This window comes from Gymnodraco acuticeps, unplaced genomic scaffold (genome assembly GCF_902827175.1).
Source record: "Gymnodraco acuticeps unplaced genomic scaffold, fGymAcu1.1, whole genome shotgun sequence".
NCBI classification, from domain to species: Eukaryota; Metazoa; Chordata; class Actinopteri; order Perciformes; family Bathydraconidae; genus Gymnodraco; species Gymnodraco acuticeps.
Genome location: NW_022990966.1, coordinates 3,094,902 through 3,118,053, shown reverse-complemented (window position 1 = coordinate 3,118,053; position 23,152 = coordinate 3,094,902). Strand labels below are relative to the sequence as shown.

Genomic DNA, 23,152 nt, shown 5'->3' with positions numbered 1-23,152 from the left:
GCTGCCAACTCCACGACCGCACTGACAAATAGTTCAGACGAAACAAACCGAGACACTTTTGCAAAATAAACTCACTGTTGTGTGTATTCTGTGGTATTTGAGTTTCATCTCATTTACATAAACTTCCAAAAACTTCAGATTTCTTCACCAAAGTGTTTGGGTTTTTGTTGGACTTGTTTCTGTCACAGGATCTGTTTGTTTTTCCAAATGCATGCATCTCAGTGATAGACAGAGCAATGACAGCAAACGCTATTATAACATGTTTATTGAAAACCTTGTGACAGCATAGTTTGTCAGGCACAGAGAGAGATAGAGAGACTGAGAGAGAGTTGTGAAATTGTAGTTTTTCCCCTCAGTGGGAGATGTTTGCCCAGAGGGTTCTTTGTGGTGGAATGTTACAGAGCGTTCATCATGATCAAAACAGGTACATTGCAACAAACAAGCATGAAGCTATGAATTACAACAACTAAAAAACTCACATAATGCCAAATGGTTAGTTTCACCTTTCTATGTTAGAAACATGAGTTCAGAGGGACGAACAATTCATGATGTGGGGTTGGGGGAAAAAAAGACAAAACCTGATGTGGATTGCAAAATGAAATAAATGTATATGAAAATCATTTCCTCTCTATAGTTCTTTCAAAAATAGCTACATAAAACTAACTCAGCAACGTAAAAGCATATTTCAAACTATAAATTAATCTGCACTAACATTGTTGGGTTAGAACGGCATGACAAAATGAAAATGGGATGAAAAACCGTGTGAAACCAATAAAAACATGTGAAATATGAATAGTTGATATCCCTGGAAGGAAAGGTGTATATCTGTGACACCAAACGAAGCCGAGATAACAGCCCTCTCCTCCAAATTTCATTTTCAATCCTGATTTTTTTCTTTTGTTGAGCAGAAAGAGAATAAATAAGTCAGTCAGAGTAGAGACAACAGGTGGGTAAAGGCCGATGTGTGACTGTACATACAGTAAGAGTCGCTCCCTGCTGAGGCCATGCTGTTTAATCATTCAATAGCAAAGAAAACATGTTCACTCATAAAATAAATGTGTTGTTTTTAACATCTGTCTGTTGGGCAACACAATACTGACATATTTGCACCAGACTCAAAAATTAAACCTCCACATTTTCTGTTTTAGAAATTGGTTAAGCATCAACTTAACTCAAAGGAAATGTTTATATATATAGCTTAACATATTTCATTTTCTAGAACACAACTGTATCCTGTTTCTTTCTGTCCGATTTCGGTGTCGAAATATCATATATCAAAACGAATACCTAGTGTGAATCAGTGCTAATGTTAGAAAGCTTCCGATTGGAATTGATTGGCCGTATCTTAGCAACACTGGCTTTCAATCGTTAGCAACAGTTGGGAATAGTTGCCAAGGGAAAGCCATCGGACGCTTGAAGATTTTTATTTCATATTTCTTTACATTTTGGCAAATTGGCCTTATTAAAAGTAACGAATTGGCTCAGTTCTAGTTTGTCATGGATGTACGTTAGAATAGTATTACTTTGTTACTTAATTAAACTTAAAAACAAGCCAATTCTTTTGGAGCCATGAGGGACGTCTTTTATCAGGTTTTCTAAGCAGATTTATGTACATGTATGAGTCTGACATGCGGAAAAACCTACGCTTCATATTCAACTGTATTTCCTTCTTCCTTAGTAAAAAGCTGCCACTTTGGAGATTTGTGATTTTAATAGGATGGCAACAATCCATAAGCCAGGACATCCTTTAAAGGCTTAAGATAAAGTTTCATTTGTTTGAAAATTGCTTTGAATTACCTCGAGGAAAGTCCATCATTTCAGGTCTTGGCTGCGATTTTGTCTATTATAAAAGATAGAATATATTGCATTTTGGAAAATACAGTGCTTTACTTTTGCTGCCATTAACAACACAAATGTTAAAAACAACACATCCTTTTAAAAATGAAGAACAGAGAGACAGAGGCTCAGAGTCAAAGAAAGATTGATAGAATAAAAAAAAAGGCAAAGGAGGGCATCCAAATAAAAATAAAATAAAAGGATAGATGAAGACAGGAGCAAAGCCTGATCAGTATCTGATAAAAAGACTACTCTCATCATCATGTTCTGGCTCTTTAATGAAAAAACACTGAAAAGCTATGAACAACAAATACTTTCACCATAGGGAAAGCTTTTACCCAGCATGGAAGAATAAATAAAACAAAACAGCGTTTCATTAGATCCATCCAACCTTTACACAAGTGCCTTTTTGTCTTTCAAAGGCTAATACTTACTTCCAGAGAGAACTGCTTCTTTTATCTTTTTTTATATTTTGCAAATGATACAATCAAAACATGGTCAAAATAAATCAATTAATCTCCTTTTTGTTCGCTAAATGATTCCAGGCACTTCATAGATTTGGGCCAAAACTGCACTCAAGACAGAAATAACAATAACTGGGTGTAACCTTTCACTTCACAAAGGCCTTGTTTTTGTGCATAAACCAATGAAAAATCACATAAATTGGTGCTAAAAATTAAAAATCTCCCAGTGTAGGAATAGAAATAAATACAGATTTTTAAGTACTTTAAACATTGGTGGGGATTTCATTAAGTACTGAGACAGTCTTGTTGGGTAATTACAATAAATGTCTCTGCAAAAATTCAGTTCACACACTAGAATAAGGCCATTGCACAGTAAAGTGTTACCACCGTTTCCATTTAGCAGCGAGTGAATCGTGTTTCTGAACCCTTCAAATGTCTGCTTTTCCAAACGTCGCTTTCCCTTTTGTGACTAAATTCAGACTCTGTAAACGTTTCAACCCTTTCACTTTCTTGGGGTCAGCTGGAGAAACGACTGCATAAAAAGAAGGGGAGATATCCATTTGGCAATCCTTCCCTGCACATGTAACCTCCGCCCGCCTACATTCCACAGTGCAGCGTTCGGTTCAGAGATCTGATGAACTCGGAGAAATAGACTTTTAAGACTAATTTGGCACTTTTGCAAACTAAGCTCAGGATCCACCACATACTTCAGGGTAAACAAACTGATATATACTGTTTATATAATATATATATATTTTGCTGTTTGACTCGTAAGTCGCACAGCATGCCTTCATTTCAGTATTAATACTATAGAGCAGCGATAAAATCTCAAGCGTATGGGCAGGTTTTTTTCTCTCGAACAAACGGACATAACAGCTTCACACCTCTGCCTTCAAGCTGATATTTTAATTCACAAGTGTTTTGCTCAAGGGCACCTTGACACCGCATGCAGCTTGTTAGAATCCACCCTGTGACCTTTCCGTTAGAATAAAAGAGTTTGAAGCCTTCAGAGCTACCTTTAAAAGAAAAATATCCATCTATAAATGCTTTAACTCTGTAAAAGATAATTGTGAAGGTGCATTCCTGGGTCCTTTTTGTCGTATAATGTATTCTTGGGTGTTAAAGGTCAATGTCAGAATGTGGTGTTGAGGCTCAGAAGGAGCGATAATCATCAATTATGTGTGATTCTCAAAAAGGAACAGATCACGGTTTGCGCCACTGACTGGACTCAAAATCCCAGAATGCATTGCACAATAATGCAGATTAGGTTCGGGGAGAGCCATGTCATGGTCAATTTTCTTTGTAGTTGGTGGCTCTTACAAAAATGTGGGTAAAACTTGCATGTTTTCAAATTTCAGCTAAAAATCATTCTGGGAAATGCAGTTATAACTAAAGTTGTGTCTATTCTCAAATGTAATGACATTACAATGAAATGAAACATTAGTCGAAGGATTTTTTCTTTAAAAGGCGGCTGAGGTTCTCTGAAGGCTCTTCATGTTTCACAGCAAATTGTTGTGGGTGTTCAAAATGTCTTAAAGTACTTGATTCGTACTAAAAGGCCTCTCTGTACATATCTTGAAGCGCTGCCATTTCTTGCCCAGCAAGAGCTAATCGTTGCTTGATATTGCAAACGTCAACTTTTCAAATCAGAATCTGAACTCAGCGGAAACGTCCGGCTGCCCTTCAGCGGGAGCCTTCAGTTCCCCAGTCCTCCTCTGGCGGTCGAATCACTCTCCCGCCCAATAACCATCTTCCCTTCTCTTATACATTCTTATTTTCTTTTCAAAAACTGCCCAGAAAAATAATAACAAAGATGGATCTAAAACCAGAGGAGTCTGTGAAAAAACGTTGCAGTTCTGTTGTAAAATAAGTTACAAAAAGAAATAAAATCTTTGCGTACAGTACTAAAATCCTAAACTAGACCTTTCCAACTTAAGAAACCACATGTTAAGTCTATAAATATCTTTACAAATATACACGTTAATTATTCAAATAAACCTTTTCTGTATCACTTTAAATGATTAAATGATTTACACTTTCATGACAGTGTCTTCTAGATTGCTTCCTAAAAACAATACTTTAAGAAAATGTAATTTTTTGTCTTTTAAGTACATGGCTGTAAACAGCAATATGATACATATTTGCATTTATATATTTACAATAAATCATTTTTCTACATACATAAACAAACTCTAAACCTTATTTTACTAATTACTGAATGGCCCTGAAACTTCACCTCACGCTTGATGAGGAATTTGTTTCATGATTATCACAAAACCTTTTTTTGTTGTCGGGATGCTAAAAGGTTGTACAGATTGATGAGAAAAACACGTTACATGCTCATGTGATCCTCTCTGTTGTTGAGCTCTTCTGTAATAGAAAAGGGTCTTGGGAGGAAAGAGTCCCATCGTGGAGTTGATTCTGGCTTTGCTGGTTTCTTGTCAACGGATTCCCAAACCTTTATCACGATTTGAGGGCTCCGCGCAGACGAGGGGATACAAATCTGAGGTCCTCGCCTACTGGATCGCAAAGCAGTCACTGACCAATGCCCTTCACTTCCTCCTCTTATATCCATTTTTAAAAGTCAATCTCAGGAGGTCTATTTATCCCAGTAGGCACGGAATGGTTTCACCCAACAGATTGTCCGTAAGAAAAGACTGGCCCGAGTACAAAAATATAATTTCAGAACATGGTTCAAAAAATAATCCTTCAATGTTTCCAAGAGTCTGTTGGGGAGGAGGAGGAGGACAACTCAGTCAAAGAAGATTTAAGACGAATCGAAGAGCTGAAGCACTGTGGAAGTATTGCATGCTGAGTTTCCAAATCTCGAGGAGTCACTGAGAGGTTAATCGCAAACTGTGAGAGGAGGTTAAAGTCCAACCCCCTCTCCAAGCTCAGATTTTATGTCCTTATCACCCCGTTGCTGGGGAGCTGTTTGGGAAGACAGGGCTCTTCAGGAAGCGCTTCGTGGGCGAACACCGAGTCGTCTCCCGAGGAGCATGTGCTGTTTGAGTCCTGGCAGGTGGGCGAGTACTGCTCGAAGGGCACCGCCAGGTCCAGGTACTCCTGTCAGAGGAGAGGGCAGAGGTTAGACCGTCAATCCTCTCTGTGGTCACATAAATAAGCGAGGAATTAAATAATATTTCTGTATCATCACCTGTATTCTTTAGAATGTTAGTGGGTTCAACAGAGCATGATACTAAACTCTAACCACTGTTTTATGATTGTATTTCCATGTGTTTCTTTCTAAACTAAGTTGCATATTTATTTGACATCAGTGTTGTTCTACAGTATGTGTTCTTTTTTAACCCTGACTTGTTTAAATAACACAATACTGTTAAACAAAAAACCTCCCGTTTTAAAGACACAGCTGAGCATGTGTTTAAAACATGTTGAAGTCTTCATCTATCAAAATCCCTTTCTTATCAGTTTTTCTAAAATATTAAAAAAAACATTCATGTTGAAATTGGCGCAATAAATTAGTTCAATCAAATACGATATTAGGCAAATAGCTAACCCATCACATTAACTACATTTGCGTCGAATTGTAGCTATCAAAGCCAAATAAGTGTTTGTTTAGATCTCAAAACATATTTTTATAGGGCTAAAACCTTTCCACATTTCCAGAATATATGGCTGTTTTACAATTTACTAATCCTTTAACTCCTGAAATAACATTTTGACTTAATTCCAGATTGAACTCCAGTCATACAACTGAGAAATCTGTCAAACTGCAGTAAATAAAGTTGCATTAAACAACCTATGACTTTAAATTATATAACGTGTTAAGAAATGTGTCTGAAGCTAGGTGAGGCTTTATGAAAAAGTTACAATGGTCCAAGGTGAAACTACAGGTACATTTTGTGTCCTTCCTGTTGTGAGCGAGCAGCCGCTGTGCAGAGAGACTTACGTCGGTGGAGGTCATGGATAAAACCCGGTCGTGATCTTCTACCAGCTGTCTGAAGGTCGGTCTCTGCGACGGCACCGCGTGCCAGCACTCCCTCATGATCATGTACCTGAAACAACCAATATCAAGCTTCAGTTTCTCTGCAACGCGTCCATTAAATATAAAATATGAATCTACAACAGGCTGATCTCAGATGGACAGTTTCCAGCGTATAGGTCTACTTGATCTGCAGCTGGAGGCTGATGCTCTGTAATTACGGTTGAAGCAAAGTAAAGGCTCATCATTTTTGGTTTTTACTATTTTTCATTTTCTCCAGCTGCAAGATGACACCGCAGTTTACAGTAATATAAGACATCTTACGATAGCCACAGAAATAAGGAGAAACCAAAATGAGCTGCTGATGTATGGTGATCGATGGATCTCAAAGTACTTATGTAATGAATAGCTATGTTTAAGTATTTTAAATCAGATTTAATTTGACATTTTAATGTCTCCAACCTCAAATTCATGGGTAATTCAAATGTACTAAACGTTTTTGCACATTTTGAAGGTAAGTTGTTGCTAGTAAACAACAATAAATGAGTACAGAATGCATACAATCTCCTAACGTGAATGCACTGAGGTATTTACAGGTCAGGTTTATCTGCACTAAGCCGCCTCCTGCTACATTTCTTCCTATAACTGACTATAATTCAGAAAAACACTTACAGTTCATGCGTGCAGTTGGCAGGTTTGTCCATGCGATGTCCCTCCTTCAGCAGCTTAAACAGTTCTTCTACTGGGATACCGGGGTACGGCGAGCCTCCCAAAGTGAAGATCTCCCACAACAACACCCCATAGGACCACCTGAACACACACATACACAAACACACACACACACGATGAATACAGATTTAGAGGTCAAACTGCACTCATGCCCTGAAGCAGTCAGGAGGTGTGTTCCCCAGATAAACAGATGAATCTGGTTTGGGGGAAAATATTGATTCTCAATAATGTTTACTGCGCTCAATTTAAGATTGAAGTTGACATTCCTATTGTCTCGGGCACTCAATATACAATATTTGTAGAAACTCGTCCTTCAAAACAAAGGAGAAGTCAAAAATCATTGTCAAGAATTAGAATAGAGATTTTCCTTTTTTTAATAGATACAGAGGTGAGATGACTTACGGCCCGTCCACACAGCGGCGTGCGTTGAAGCTTGCCGGCGGGCGTGTCTAAAACTCGACCAACAACCAATCACATGAATCTCCCGCCCCTGACACACAAGCAGCGGTTTGATTGGCTAGAGCTTGTACTGGCATATGATTCGATTGGCTGACGCTTCTGCCGAGGCTTCAAAAGTTGAACATTGCTCAACTTTTGCAGCGAGCCACGCCAGCAAAGCTCCGCTACGCTTCCCACAATGCAGTTCGGCGAAAAGTGACGTCACCCCATTCAAAGTGAATGGTGAAGCTTTCAACGCACGCCACTGTGTGGACGGGCCGTTACTCAATTTGCTAATTACTCTATTTTTCATTACAAACTACGAATTAAAATATTGTTGGAGACTATTTTCAGAACGTGTGAGTATTGTGTGCAGAAGGACGTGGTAATTATGGGATTGAGGCAGAAATAAAGTGAGTTATAACATACGTGACCTAGTGCTAATGTGTTATCAATACTTTTTGGAAAACAATGGAGCTCTATGGAACAGTCTAAGAAGATATATAAGGCTATCAAATATTGCCATCTTTATTCATTAAGGGCTAATCTGCACAAATATATACAAATAATACACCTCTACAACTGTATACCAAATGAAAAAAGCTCATAGTATACCAGCAGTATATTTGCTTTGATGTATCTTGCTGGTGTTTCATCAGTTAAATAAAAACATCACTGTCAGCATCCTTTGAAACTGGGCCAGTATGAGCTGCAGCGTAATGTGAAAAACACATACATACATATCTCCTTGTTTTTAATTAAATCCACTGAGTCTCCAAATGTGGATGTAAAAACGTGGCTATCATCCATTTTTGAGTACCTTAATTGGCCATGCTTGCTCAAAAGGACAGTGCACTCCTAAGAAAAAGAGATTTAATCATCTTTATTTGGTTTTAAAAGCTCAGTTTTAAAAAAATTGGAAAAATCTTTGGGAACATAATGTATCTTGAGGAGCACAGTGTTTCCAAAAACACCTACAAGCAGTGACCTAAATTGAGCACAAAGCATGAATAGAGGAACTTATTCTGCTGTATCTACAGTTACAGTCCAGCTGCTATGGTGCACCTCTAACCCGAGCCCTCCTCTCTCTTTCTGTCTGTCTTTGTGGCAGCAGCTCCAGTGAACTGCTGCATTATTCCTAATCAGATAATAGTGGTCTATTAACCCAGTGTACTATTGTTCGCCCGTTAGTCCTCTGACTCAGAATCAGACCCCTCCTCCAGGAGCCCAGTGGACTTAATCTAATTTTCCACGCTCCGGTCCAGAGGGCTCGCTAGTCCTCCATCCAAACAGCGAGAGTGAAAGAGAGACATCAATATTCAGAGGTAATAAAGGGGACTGAGGAAAGAATTGGGAGTTAAGAATAACCGCCGATGCAACTGAACTCGACGTGAACAAAGGACATCTTGAGGGTCAGTTTAGGTTCAGGCCCGTTTCAGAGGCGACCACAGGAATCAGTTTATGTTCAGTGCTAAAAATGAATTTTCATCATCTATCAGGCGGCTAATAAGACAGATAGTATGATTAGAAAGAGACAGAGTGGAAAGGGTTGGATTTATTTAACATCAGTGTGCTAGACTTCTTATAGGTAATGTGTACCGGGACCTGGACTCCCCCTCTGAGTTAGAAAGGCTTTGATCCCGACCCTCCAAGCAGACAACGAGACCTAACCCAACAGGAGACTCCTCCTTCTCCATCGTACAGACAGAGAACCAGAGCTGAACCAACAACAACAACAAGACTACATCAAGACTGCAGCCAGAACTATCTCCACCTGTGGCATCCAGAACCAAACCAGCATGCTGACATACAGAGAGATACTCTCATCGGTCCCTCAAACAGGACATGAAGTTCCAAACTGCGCTGCGAGATTTGGCACAATAGACATGAGAGCAGAATCCGCCCTCCATAAAAACAGCAGAGAGACTGTAAAGGAGGAGTGCAACAACAGTGGCATGATGGGGCTGCAGATGTGACTGGGCCAATGGCGGCCTACAAAAGTTACAGCGGATGGATTCAACAGCTGATGGACTGAAGAGAAGACAGAATCAGAGGAGTTGGCATGGTCGATTAGAAGTGAGGAGGCCGGGGTCACGGCTTGAGAAAACCAGGGGAGGAGGAAAGGAGAACGGGAATGAGTGAGTTACACATAAACACACTTATTCACGAAACGCACATTTAAATAACTTGAATTAACTTCATAAATACGTAAAGACAGAAAGATTTATTAATCATTTGGTAAATTAAAAATAGCAGTAAAGAGGAAACTATTAAAGTAAGATGATAATCATCCTAAAACACACTGACAGAGTAGAACCATATTCTTCAATATTTTCATCATGTTAACAAATCATTCTTTAAGACATTTTTATTCACGTGTGAATAAAGTAGTGATCTCATTGGTTACAATATTGATCACCATTATAAGGATAGTTTTAGGAACCACTCTATAGGACAAATCTTTGTTTGTATTAATGGCTAGTGCCAAGCCACATATTAAATTCCAATCTAAAGTGTTGATTTCACCATTGTGGCATAGTTATTACCAGACTTCGGTTTTAAATCCTTGATAAAGGAGGGAGTAATTGTTGCATGTTCGGACACCCAAGGTTCCACACACTGCTAAAGAGTTTATCATTGTTTTTTAAGTAGACCAGAATTATAATGAGCTATGAAATGCAGAGCGACACAGATCCTAGTAATGTTTTGACTCAAGATAATAGTTATTGTACAAAAGTTTCTGAAATAGATCATTAGACATTTTAATTAGTAGTGGTACTCGAAGGAAGTGAGTTTTGTACCAAGTTTCAGGAAAAGTGGGAGGCGGAAGTCCCAATGACAAGTGAGAATCATCTTGAAAATTATAGTTGAAATCGTGACATATTTTTGTAGACAAAGGATACTGGCCTATGCTGAAATGTCAAAGTCTCTGCAGAGCACGACACATGGCCAAAAAAGACGGAGACCAACTGACCTTTGACCCTGACCGACAGTGTAACTTGACAAGGCACTGTGGATGACTGACTCTGGGGTGAACCTGACCAAACTTGACATGACAACCAGACAGTGTGAGTGTGAATGAATGCCGGCATGTGATCAGTGTAACTGCATGATTCTAAAACAATAACCAACCAAGCATGTTTTTGGACTAACATATTATTTTGGAGCTCCAAGGGAAACGAGAGGTTTCCTAAAAATTCCACAAAAAGGGGAAACCGCACATGTGATATTTTCCTCTCACATGAGTTGGCGGTTTGCAAATGTAAAACTACAATCTGAAGATTCTGTTTCTTTTAGGCCTGAAGGACGGAGAGGAACACTTCTTTTCACTGAAGTGTTCACTGTGGAAATAATGATAATAATGTTCGTTATGTTCCTAACCAATTACCTGACAGTTTTTGTTCCCCTCCCATTACAGGCTTTTGTTACACATGATTTCATGTGTAAAAGGGGGGAGTGAGTATAATGTATAAATGTCAACATGGCTGTAAAATTCACAATTTACATTTTTCTTTTAAGGATTGAGCATTGAATGTAATTAACCTGCTCCATATCTGGGGATAAGATACTGTTTGATGAAGGTTGAGATGTTTCTAAATATTGATTTGAATTATAACAGGTAACAAAGAAGCAGTGGCCAAGGGGCTACTGTGAAACCGAAGAAGTTGACCTGTGATAATGAAACAATTTTGTAATATTTTAACAGACATTAGAGTAACTGAGGTTTGAAATGTAGAAAGAACATATTACAGTTAAGTTAAGCTAAAACATAGTAATGTAATGAGACAGAATTTAATTTAGACAACATCCTGTAACTAGCCTGGTAAAGGAGTAAAAGCCATATACTTTATTATTTAGGTCATTATGGGGATATACATTTAATCTAAATTTATAATAGAAAGACATTTGATGACAGTTTGTTGGAATTCTGTATTCATTTTTTCAGCGTGATAATATCTAAGCACTGACAGGTAGAAGCAGTATCACCAGGAAATCATTCACTTTGTTAGCATCGTGATTTTGGTTGTTTTTGAATCCATAACATTAGTGTGTTTCTTTGCCAGAAACATTAGCAGTTCATATTATGTTTGGATTTTAAATAGGATTTCATTTAAAAATAAACACGGATGCTTGTCAGAAATTCAGAGCTATTGAAATATGTTATTTAGTTTACCTAAAGATGTTGAGGTTCTTATTTAGTTGGCACAGTCCAAGTATTAAGATTCTGAAGCTGCACTGGCAGATAGGAGGTCTACAATTAATTTAGAAAACCTGTTCACAGACGGCTGTTGTTTCAAGACACCCCACCAAGAGGCTCCAAGTGGGTCAAAACAGCTGAGCGTAGGCTTGAGGGAGTTGTATCAGATTTCTCCACACAGGTCACTGGCGCCAAAAGGGGGACCCGAGAAGCACGAGGACAAAGTGGCTCAACCCCAGGCTCTCCGACCCCGACCGAGTGACCCAGCGGACCTCTTATGCCGTCTGCCTGGGAGAAAAGGGGGACAGCTCGTACCACGGGAGCCAGTGTGCGGCGGGGAAACCACCTGCTAGGACCAGGGGACGACATCAGGACGGACGTGGCCCTGGCAGACGTGGACTACTCGGAAGCAGCAGACTGGAGGAGCAGGACCCTGGAGGCATCCTTACAGCAGACGACCCGGGAGGCATCATCAGCGGGCCGGAGAAGGAGGACCCTGGAGACATCTCTACAGCATCGACCCGGAAGCCGCCATCAGCGGGCCGGAGAACGAGGAGGAGGAAGACATCTCTCTAGCAGGCAGCCCAGAAGCTGCCGTCAGCGGATTGGGAGACAAAGACACGGCAAGCCGGGACGGCACAGGGAACTTGTCGAGGCAGCAGAGGAGTCTACTTCGCTCTGATCAGTTCTACCCGTGAAGGGCAAGCTGCATCTCCCCCTCCCTATTAGCTGTCCTTGTGGGCTATTCCTCCGGGGGGGGGGGGCTGATGATTCTAGCACTCAGCTACCCCCTCATGGTTCCTTCACTGCCATGGAAAGTGGTGTTCGGTCTCCATGAAGGTTTCAAGTACTCTAAATACCAGCTTCGGATGGATTTACGGACACAGTAGAAAAGAATGACCGTGGGTATATTTCAAAATGCCTTGTCTAAGTTTATCTCTGGAGAAGGAGATAAAAAGGGGGATTTGTAGAGTTATATTTGTATTTATTCATGTTAGCAAACTATGGATAAGCTTAAAATGAGAATAATTTGGGTAAAACTGTGAGCTGCATTTGGGGCCTGTTGACATGTGTTTTTGAGGACAAAGGAAGATGGGGGAAGGGGAGAGCATGTCCTGATTTGCATTCAACTTAGATCTAGCTGCAGTGTTTGTGAGGTTAAGAGAGGTCCCTTGGGTTTCTCTGGTGGTTATCAACAGTAGCAGTTAAGTGAATACTGTTCAAATAATACCTGTGTTTGTGTTTTATATTGATTTCTCTGTTTTATCCTTTCATAAATGTAAGGACTACAAATGGCTATAAACATTCTGGGCTGGTTGGAGTAAACAGGGTTTTATTGCTCTTTGGGGGAGGTGTAGGTATGCAGGCCTTGAGACCTTTTGTTGTAAAGTGAGCCTGTTTGGTTTCCTGCTGCGTTTCCTGCTGCGTTGCGTCTCCCAATGAGATGACCTGAAAAGATGACCAGCTGACCTAACACCAAACCCCTCCTTCTTACTCTGGTATATATCCGGTGGATCCCTGGCGTTCGGCCTCTTCTTCACATGCTGCCCTCGGGTGAAAGTAGCTCTGCAGTATGCGGACTAGAGCAGGAGTAAGCCGGCATTACTCCTTAAGCATTGCAATATAACTGTAATATATCATGTTGTATTGTAATGATTGTATTGCATTGTCATATTGCCATTAAAGTAGATTATTGTTAACGGTTACTTTGTAGCTATGGATTCCTTCCTGTATTATAACCAGCTTCATAGGAACGCGCGGAGATTTGAAAAGCGGACCAGTTATCCCTCCAAATCTCCAACACAGGCAATCAAGATGTAAACACTTCATTATTCATTGGCAGCAATAGACTGAAAATGAAGGAAAACATTTGTATAGGAAATGTATATTAGGGTCATATATGAATATAGTAGAACTTTAAATAAGCCTGGTATCTACATTTTTAAAGTGAACTCGAGTCTAAATTGTGTCTCGATTGGAATCATAAAGGCATGACGCACATAACTTTTGGATGCACAGTTGCTTTGCACAAATAAAGTGTAAATTCCCCAAATAAATGGCTCCCTGAGAGTTCCTACAGCAAGTTCTGCCTCTAGAGCTGCCAATGCTTGGGAAGCTGCATGAGCTGAGATGCCAATTGTGCCCTGAGAGCTGCAGTACACAAACCTTATTGTTGTGATTGTGTGATAGATTTAAGTTTAAATGTGTTTTAATTGTCTGCCGTCTGCTTCAGAGTAACATATTTCAGTAGAAACGATCACAGGTCAGAAGTCAGGGTCCCCCGGGGTGTGTGAGAGTAAACTGGTTGCGGAGTGACTACTGTATAAAGGGAGGAGGAGGTTTGGCGGCAGGGCTGACTGCAATGCAGACCTGCTGAAACAACAGAGCGGGCGGACTCTCCTCTCGGCTTGTTCCCAGTCTAGTGTAATCACACAGCGAGCCCGTGTTGACAGGGGCCCGTGTTTGGCTTGGATGGCTGTGCTGGGGGGGGGGGGTTCGGCTCCTGCAACACAGATTGACTTTGTGACCTCCTCTCCTAATCGCGCCTTTATTCTCCTGGCAGGAGCAATCAGAGGTTGTAAAAGGTGAGTTTGTCTACCTTTGAATTGCTGCGGAAAAACACCCCGAGTGAACACCTTGTGATACATCCACGGATTGGATTTACTCGTATCAAACGTGATAAATCCATTGACCCTCTTATCTGCCTCTGTTCTCTGGATTTGCGCTGACAAAAACAACAGTAAGTTGTCGAGGCTCTGTTGTGTTTCTGTCTCCCTCTGATCTCCAGTGGGAGATTAGAGAACAAACGCAGTGAGGAATGCGGAGCCACAAGAAGCTCAGGATTATCAAGTGAGTGCAGATGACAGCGAGCAGCAGATATGTGGTAAGGGAACGCTATGGTTCCATATTCACACGCACAAACTCAGACTTTTGATGCTAACGCGCTCAGTCACGATATTTCAACACCCAGATTCCTTCAGTGTACAGCAGCTCCACATGAGTGGGCTGGAGGCATGTGACGGCTGGTTTGTGCAAACTCACACATCGCTCTGGTGCGTGTAGACCCGGTCGAACAGAGCCTCCGGAGCCATCCATTTCACGGGGAGACGACCCTGCAACAACAGAGGCACAACAGAACCGCTCGGTCAGCAGAACCGTTCTGTACAGAGCAGACGCAAAAACATGGACCCAAAATCACAGAGTTCGGCTCCGTCCTGCCGTGACACCTTGAACTTCGGCTCGCCTGTCTTATAAACCACATTCATTCACAAGGTTTAAAGTTTTTAGAATATAAGAGTTTTGGACGCATCCAGCTTGGTAAGTTGAACTCTTATGGCCTCTACATGCTTGGAAATCAAATGTATATATCAAAAGTTTGTTTATTTTCCTTTTATTGAGAATAAATTCCTCTAAAAGTTTGTTAAAGTTATTGAAGTTCTGATAGACAATCCATTTTCTATAACATAATAATATTAAATCAAACACACTATTTATTGTAAGAGCTATAGAATATGTATTGCTAGGCAAAATATCCCTGATCTCACAATCCCTTCTCTTTGTGCAAGGTAAAGCTTAAAATAATTAGCAATTTCTATTTTCTTTCTGACAAAGAGGTATTCAAGAATGACACTCACGTTCGTGGTCTTTTTGTAGTAGTCTATATTGTGCACATCTCTGGCGAGACCGAAGTCGGCGATCTTCATAATGTTGTCCTCTGTCACAAGGACGTTTCTGGCTGCCAAGTCTCTGTGGATACACTGAGGGAGGAAGAAGAAACGCATCAAACACACAACAAATTGCACAGACGCAGACACACTCCTACAATTGGAGGAGTGTACCATTGTCTGACAACTGAAACAGCATCCTAACCAACAACCTTGAAACTTTAAACTGTGACATTTTGCCTCTTTTTAAAGCATCTGCGCAGTAATTTTCTCCTGTTTGAAACTCTGAACTTTAAAACAAAAAATTCATAACCGTGGTTACGACCTTCAAAGTGTTTAAATCATTGTGATTCAGAAATGTTTCCTCTCATTTTAGCTAACCCTAAACCTCATTTTTGGCTAACCCTAACCATACCTGTTACTCATTCTTATTTAACACCATACACCAAATAATTTATAACAAGCTAAAATAGATTAAGACAGGTATAAAATAAATATGAAAGTTACAGTGCAGTGTAAGATATACATTGTTTTTTTGATTGACACCAAAAAACTTTCTAATTTCTGTATTTTCTTAGGATTAGCATTCCTCCAGGCACAGATACTCAGCTCACTGAAACAGCATTTTTCTATCAGCATTAGAAAACACAGCGTCACGGTGGCTGACCTTCTGCGAGGCGAGGTACTCCATGCCTCGGGCCACCTGGTAGGCGCAGGACACGAGGTCTTTGAAGGTGAGCTGCTCGTCGGGGATCTTACAGGTGTCGAAGGAGTAGTCCATGCCCGGCGGCCGCCTCGCCCGCAGGTACTCCCTCAGGTTGCCCTTAGAGGCGTACTCCACCAGGACGTACAGAGGCCCTGAACGCAACACAGAGCACAGGGTCACTTTCAGCACTTCATATATTGTGTTAGTTATCTCCTCTGTAATGCGCTGTGGTCTCACCGTCCTGTGTGCACGCTCCCAGCAGGTTGATAATGTTTTTGTGTTTTCCAATCATCTTCATCATCTCCATCTCCGACACCAGGTCTGACAAGTCTTTATCCGTGGCGTCATCTGAGGAAAACAGAAAAGGAATAAAGAACCCATGATGAGGCACTTTATCCACAGGGACAAAGGATAATAAGTCATTCATTGTTGTCATCGGTTCATTCATTGTTTTTTCCAGTAAAGCAAAGAAGCGCAGAAATCAACAGAAGAAGACAGGAAGTAAACACTAACAGGAACAGAAGAAGAAGACAGGCAGGAAGTAAACACTAACAGGAACAGAAGAAGAAGACAGGCAGGAAGTAAACACTAACAGGAACAGAAGAAGAAGACAGGCAGGAAGTATACACTAACAGGAACAGAAGAAGAAGACAGACAGAAAGTAAACACTAACAGGAACAGAAGAAGAAGACAGACAGGAAGTAAACACTAACAGGAACAGAAGAAGAAGACAGACAGGAAGTAAACACTAACAGAAGAAGAAGACATACAGGAAGTAAACACTAACAGGAACAGAAGAAGAAGACAGACAGGAAGTAAACACTAACAGGAACAGAAGAAGAAGACAGACAGGAAGTAAACACTAACAATAACACAGTATGGGCTCTGACAGTGTTTAGAGACTGGTGAATGGAAAGGCAAACTTGAACAGATTTGGACAGTTACAGAAAACCTCAATCAGTGCTGCCGTCATTTTAAGTCATGTTGCTTTTACAATTATTTGATATCAATACAATTATTTTTAAATCAATATTATGAGTCAAGTCAATGGTTAATTTAATATTTAACCATGTAATAAGTAGGATAATTTGCAGCGATGCAGTCATTAATGAAACTGCACATTATCCCTTAATTAAGCAGACTTATGAGACCAGACAAAGCTAATTCATATGTGTACAAAGATCAAAACAGAGAGGTTCACTAACTAACCTTTCAGCATCTTCACAGCAACATCCAGCGGCTTGTTGGGCTTCTCTTTGTCGATGCCGATAGCCTCGGCCATCACCACCTGCCCGAAGCATCCCTCGCCCAGAGGTTTGCCCAGAGTCAGCCTGAAACACAAGAAAGACAGTCTTAGAGCTTTGATTTCTGCTGCTGGCAGTGTGGAGGGTTTTCTCATATTTTTCGTTTATTTCTGGATAAGCGAGGAGGAAGGTGTCGTGTTGACCTTGATGAAATGCGGCTCAGATGTTTTCACAGTGCATGATGTTTCAAGGACAACTCCACAGTGTCTGTTAGCTGTGAAATATGTGGCTTGGCAGCGTGAAAAAAGCCACAACGCAAGCACCGTGTTTCTTTCTTTCTGACAACAGTGATGAATGTAGATCCGTGGAAGCATTTTTCTTACCGTGTGCGAGGAAACTCCCATTTGGGGTCGGAGGGCAGCTCCAGCTCCGAGACGTTGGCCAGCATCGGTCCGTCGCTGGAGGAGAGGCGGGCGATCCGCACCAGCGGGGTGTTGGAGTTCATGGAGGAGTTAGAATCCAAGGACACCTGCTTGGGTGCAAAAGACAGACTGTTATAGACTCTGAACAGGACGAGATGATGTGTGTTAAAACAAACAGACAGAGGGGAAAGAGGAAGCCTTACATGACCTCTGAGCCAAAACTGAATATTTTATTAAAGTATAATAACCTTGATATGAACGTTTAAGTTAGCATCAAATCTTAAACTGGATAGTAGTTTTAACAAGGTAAAAACATATAAATATTTATCAATATGGGTAATATTTCAGTGGATCAAGTCTTTGGATCACAAAGTATAACAACATTCTCAGTTTTTATATAAATATGCCAAGATTATCTTATTCAATACAAGTATATGAAAAACACTTATTTTAAAGTTAATCTAATGCCATTGCCAGTGCATTTTTCACTTTTTTGTTTAAGTCTTATTGGTTTTATAAGGGGCCAAAACCCCAGAAATTGCAATAATAACTAAAACAAAAAATGTTAAATAGTAAAATATTAACGTTTTTTTTAATGTGAAACGGGCCAGAGTTAACCTCCATTTAAACTTCAACAAGTAATCACATTTAAAAACTGCATTAATGATTGAGTAACTTTAAGATGGAATGATTTTTCGGTAATGACAAACGTCCCGTATCTCAGGACCAAAGTCAGAGCTCATTCGGCAGCTCTGAGTTTTTCTGAGAAACAGCCTCTGACACTGGCGGTGACTTTTACAAACAGCCGGCCCGTGGCAGTGCAGGAGGAAGCAGGCGGAAACAAAGACGAATGAAGGAGGGAGCAGAGGTGGGCGAGCGTGAGGTGGCGTGGACGTCTCCATCCATCAGCCAGAGCCATTTCCAAACTGCTGCCAAGCCCGCGGGCCTGTCATCCCACCACCATTTATCTGACTGCTGAGGGGGTTGAGGGGGGGGGGACTTTTGATGAATCTGTTTGTGTCTGCCAGCTTGGCCGCTTCAGGTGGGGTCCTCAAACAAACATGTCCACTTACCAGACCCCTTCGTAAACTTCTCAGAGCAAAATGAGAAAAATGCTGTGAAGCTTATACAAAAAACAGCCGACCACAGTTTTCAGAGGCATGAAAAGTAATATCTGATAGAACATGCCAGGGGGTTTAAGGGAGGTTTACTCAGAGTTATGAAAAAGGAAGGAGAGAACCGGGAGATTAGCTTTACAAAAACGAAGCAAAGATTACAGAAAAATGCAATAAGGCCTTTCAATGCACTACCTTATAAGAGCATGTATATAAAGGTAGCGGAACAGAAAGATTTAGAGGTTACAATTAGAGCGTCTTACAGTACCTACTATAACCTGCTGTTATGGAAGGCATAATTAGAAATATGGATTATTTTTAAACTTTCCAGCTAAATCCTGACTTTTAACCGCCGTGTTTGTTTTCCAAGAACTGTGTTATGACTTTCAGGCACTATTTTCCTTTCTAAAAATGCATCTTTTTGCCATTTGAGGAGCACAACCTTTCAATTATGGAGCTGGAAAGCTGGAGCTCACACACAACAACCACACAGTGACTGAGAGACTCCAGCAGGGTGGAGAAACTCGTTATATGCATCCACAGTGCAAATGCAAGATAGATGACTTTCAGGATCACAAAGATTGCAAGAACCCAAAGAATAAGAGTCACTCTGCACTGCCTGAAGACGTTATGTTTTCACACTGTACCGTATGCGTTTAAAATGTAATTTAAAACTGTAATTACTTTGCTAACTAATATTGTAAATAGTACACAGCGTTGACATTTTCTTAGTTGTAGGCTGGCCTGCAAATAAAACATGTTTTAATATTCTGATTCAATAGAGATAGTTTATTTTCTATTTAGTGTAATTTTCAATTCAAGTGCAATACACTTGTCTAGATAATGCTGTGACAAAAATAATTTCCCAAATTGGGATCAATAGAGTATATTTAATCCAATCTATAAAACAGCGATCAATGGCACAGATGAAAGTCCTTTGATGAGAGTTAAGCGCATTGAATAGAGGTCAAGATGAGGATGAAGGTTTATTAATTAATGTGGAGAGCCAGATAAGGAGCTCCAGCCAGTTTTTAAAAAGCACTTTGCCTTTGTTGGACATTTCCTAAAATCCTCAAGACTTTCATTTATTTCCTATTTTGGTCTTGAACAGGCCCCGATTTATCTTGTCCTAGTTCTGTTTGGACTTGGATTTGATCGCGGTTCATCCTGACCTCCCGAGAGACAATGCCGTGAAGACTTCTGCCGTCTGTGGCGATGCAGCTGCTCCACTTGATGTTTCTCGCCAAACAGTTGAGGGCCGAGTGTGCATTACAAAGTGAAATTTAAAGTGAAATCTAAAACTAACACTGACAGTCACACGAGGGCATAAATATCCCTGAGCTGAATCTGCTCCAAAATAAATGTGAACACATGTCAGCAGAGTGATGCCTTCCAGCGTCCGCACAACGTCATCAAACCAGCGGGTCAGCGAGAGTCAGATCGGCGCACAACAACGTTCTCGATTTATACTCTGAGCTTGTGTGAGTCCTGAGCGGCACCCAATTCTTCTTGGAGAATTACCGAGATTTCAAAGACAGAAATGGCAAAAAGACACTTCTGCAGGTTTCTCAACGTGGCATTGATATACTAACTAATATTACTTTATATTTCCACAACTCTCCATAGCTATGGTGCTTCCTTGGGTTAAATATGTTACTCCTTCCCTGACTATTAAAGTCATCTTGATTTTGCTGCTGAAAACAGCATCTGATGCAATGTGAGTGTTAAACGGGGTCCTGCACTGTCTTGAATTTTTAAGGGAATATGTTTTGTGGGAGAAGAAGGTCTAATTTGCTCATTATTTCATCTTATTGGAGCAAAGTTATTACAAGTTAAGCTAAAAGCTAAACTAAACAGACAGGTAGAGAAAGAGAGGGGGGAAAGTGTGTTCGAATCTTGTATCTACTTTCTGTTACCTGTCTCTTAAGGGGGAACTTTGACAGTTTCTGCACGGGTGGCGTTGGCAGCGTCTTCTGTGTCGTCATCCTCATGCGGCAAAGCACAACGATGACCAAGGCGAGGATGAAGAGCACGCAGCCCGTCACGTAGATGAGGATGTCTGCGTAGTAGTCCTCCTTTTCAGCGCTGACTGCTTTGGCAGGAGGAGGTCAGAAACATGGGATGTCAGAAAAAATACAAGCACTGAATAATGCTAACAACTTTTCATTGTTACCCTTTCCCAAATCTAACCTTAGCAAAAATGACTTCTTATTGATTGAAGAGAAATGTTGCTTTGCTTAGTAGCATACTTCACAACATTATTTATTTTGTATGAATAAGATCTATAAATCAAACAGAAACAGATCAGTCAGCTTGTAGTTTCATTCTGCAGCAGGTAATTGCACCTGTGAAATGCTTCTTCGCAGGGAGGTAATTACTGTGTTGAACACCTCACAAAACAAAAATGTCTTTAAATTGCCCCGTTGCCTTGAGACATTAAACAGATGATCTGCTCTGATTAAAAAGCTCCTTTCAATGGAGGCTAGATTGCATGTTGTGCTCATGCAATTAAAGGGGGCAATGACACAGTTCTAGTGCCTTTAAAGTGCGCCAACAAGTAACAATCTTTCACAATGTACGATAATTACATACAAAAATGAACGATTGTGCTACTGAGAAAAGCAAAAGAAAAGTACAGTTGCAATCACAATTTCAGCGAGTTTTTAAACATTTAAGGTGGAAGAAATGGACGACAAAAGACCCGCAGAGAGAAGAGGAATATACCTGGAATCACCGTCAGCCAGGCAGAGTGGTAAGCATAGCCGATAGAGTTCCCTGCCAGACAAGTGTACTCGCCCGCATCCTCAAAAGACACATTGCTCAAGAAGAGAACCTCTAGCTCCTTATCTGTAGTGTTAATACCGGCCGTCTGTGGAGGATCAGAGGGGGTAAAAAGAAGGAGGGAGAGAAGAAAGAAAGAGAAGAGATATCATGAGCCCAAAGCTTCTTAGAGGAAACACCAAATACACCCTGCAGGAAAGGACAGAAGTGCGGATTTGAAGGCAGTGCTGCTTTTCTTCTGCTGACACCAACACCTGAAAAACACCCAAGCTGCACCGTCACCAAGCTGCGAAAAAAGCCTGCTGGTTTAATCTAAATCCACACACAACCTGAAAGTTGTATGGTCAATTATAAATAACCTTGAAATTACTCTAAAATGAAGTCCCTGCTGTTGTGGCTTTTCCCTTTGACTAATGGTTAGTGTGATGACCAGTGGGGGAGTTTCAAACCAGTGTCTGATTTGGCTTTGTAGGGGGTTTGGTGGTGGGGGTCTCTTACTCCCAAGGCCTCAGTAATGAACAGTGACATCCAGACCCAGTCATGAATCAGAGTCCTGCTGCATGCTCTCATATAAGGGCACATTAATACAACTGGAGAATGCACTCTCAGTGAAATCAATACCACTGTGTGTTTGGTTGTCGAGTTTTTTTTTTTACATGGGGTTTTATATATGCATGTGTGTGTAAAAGTGGTGGGCCGGAGAGCGGGAGACTTTTTTTTCTGTGTTTGTTATTGATCGGGGAGGAAGACAAAGTGGCACTGGATGTTAAAATGGATCGGAGCTACTAACTAACAGAACGGGAGAATATAAACTTAATTCCTAGCAGAGGAAATAGTGTGTGTGTCAGTTAGCTCAAGTGTGTGTAGATCTGTTTTGTTTTTTTGTCGCAGTGATTAAAAAAAAGGTGTGTTTTTTTATTGATCAGGGAAGAAGAAAAATTGCCACTGGATGTTAAAAGGGATACTAACTAACACAATGTGAGCATATACACTCAAATCCTAGCAGGGTAATGTGCGTGTGTGTGTGTGTGTGTGTGTGTGTGTGTGTGTGTGTGTGTTGTCCTATTAGCAAGCCAGTAAGTCTATCAAACCCACAACCGAGAAGAGCCCCGCAGAGAGGAAACACAGCATAGCATCAAATGTGCTGAGGTGGCAGTCCTTCGGAGCTCAGGATTTACCTGGTTTGTGCACCATGAGCCAGAAAGCATTTTCCGACCTGCCTACAAAGTTTGAGGCGCGACACCAGTACTTCCCGGCATTTCTCTCTGTCACGTTGGACAGTTTCAACTTACTGTGGGCCTCAGTTTGTCTACTGTCAAAACTCTGTAAAGGGAAAATGTAGAGGCACGGTGAGGCCTTTACAGCAAATTCCTGCAAGAACGCATGTAGAGAACATAGATGCAAACCTGGAGAAAACACACACACATATACACACACACGGTGCCAGTTCGCGAGCTTAAAAGCATGAAACACATACACAACGTCTAACTATCTATTTGGAGATTAAAGGCATTACAGTATGTCAATCTTACCGAAACGTGTGCGCTACGTTCCTTAACACACACTTAGACTTGCTCACACACACATTGCTCGTGACAGGCGCTCCGGTAG

General features: G+C 40.8%; 1 protein-coding gene across 26 annotated transcripts in view; it reads right to left on the bottom strand.

The window, feature by feature from the left end:
• Positions 1 to 247: 247 nt before the first annotated feature.
• Positions 248 to 23,152, bottom strand: part of fgfr3 (fibroblast growth factor receptor 3) — a 113,717-nt gene continuing 90,812 nt past the window's right edge. For 5 of the 26 annotated variants that reach the window (XM_034235425.1, XM_034235424.1, XM_034235429.1 and 2 more), the window contains exons 8-18: positions 22,720 to 22,864; positions 20,671 to 20,852; positions 17,607 to 17,752; positions 17,189 to 17,310; positions 16,217 to 16,369; positions 15,941 to 16,131; positions 15,244 to 15,366; positions 14,651 to 14,721; positions 6,916 to 7,053; positions 6,211 to 6,316; positions 248 to 5,366 (exon numbers count right to left, since the gene is read on the bottom strand). In XM_034235425.1, the coding sequence (XP_034091316.1) occupies positions 5,202 to 5,366; positions 6,211 to 6,316; positions 6,916 to 7,053; positions 14,651 to 14,721; positions 15,244 to 15,366; positions 15,941 to 16,131; positions 16,217 to 16,369; positions 17,189 to 17,310; positions 17,607 to 17,752; positions 20,671 to 20,852; positions 22,720 to 22,864 (1,542 nt within the window). In that variant the 3' untranslated portion in view covers positions 248 to 5,201. Of the gene's footprint in view, positions 5,407 to 6,210; positions 6,317 to 6,915; positions 7,054 to 14,650; positions 14,722 to 15,243; positions 15,367 to 15,940; positions 16,132 to 16,216; positions 16,370 to 17,188; positions 17,311 to 17,606; positions 17,756 to 20,670; positions 20,853 to 21,484; positions 21,630 to 22,719; positions 22,865 to 23,152 lie in introns of all 26 variants that reach the window. The other 21 variants (XM_034235431.1, XM_034235426.1, XM_034235439.1 and 18 more) reach the window with 15 other exon arrangements.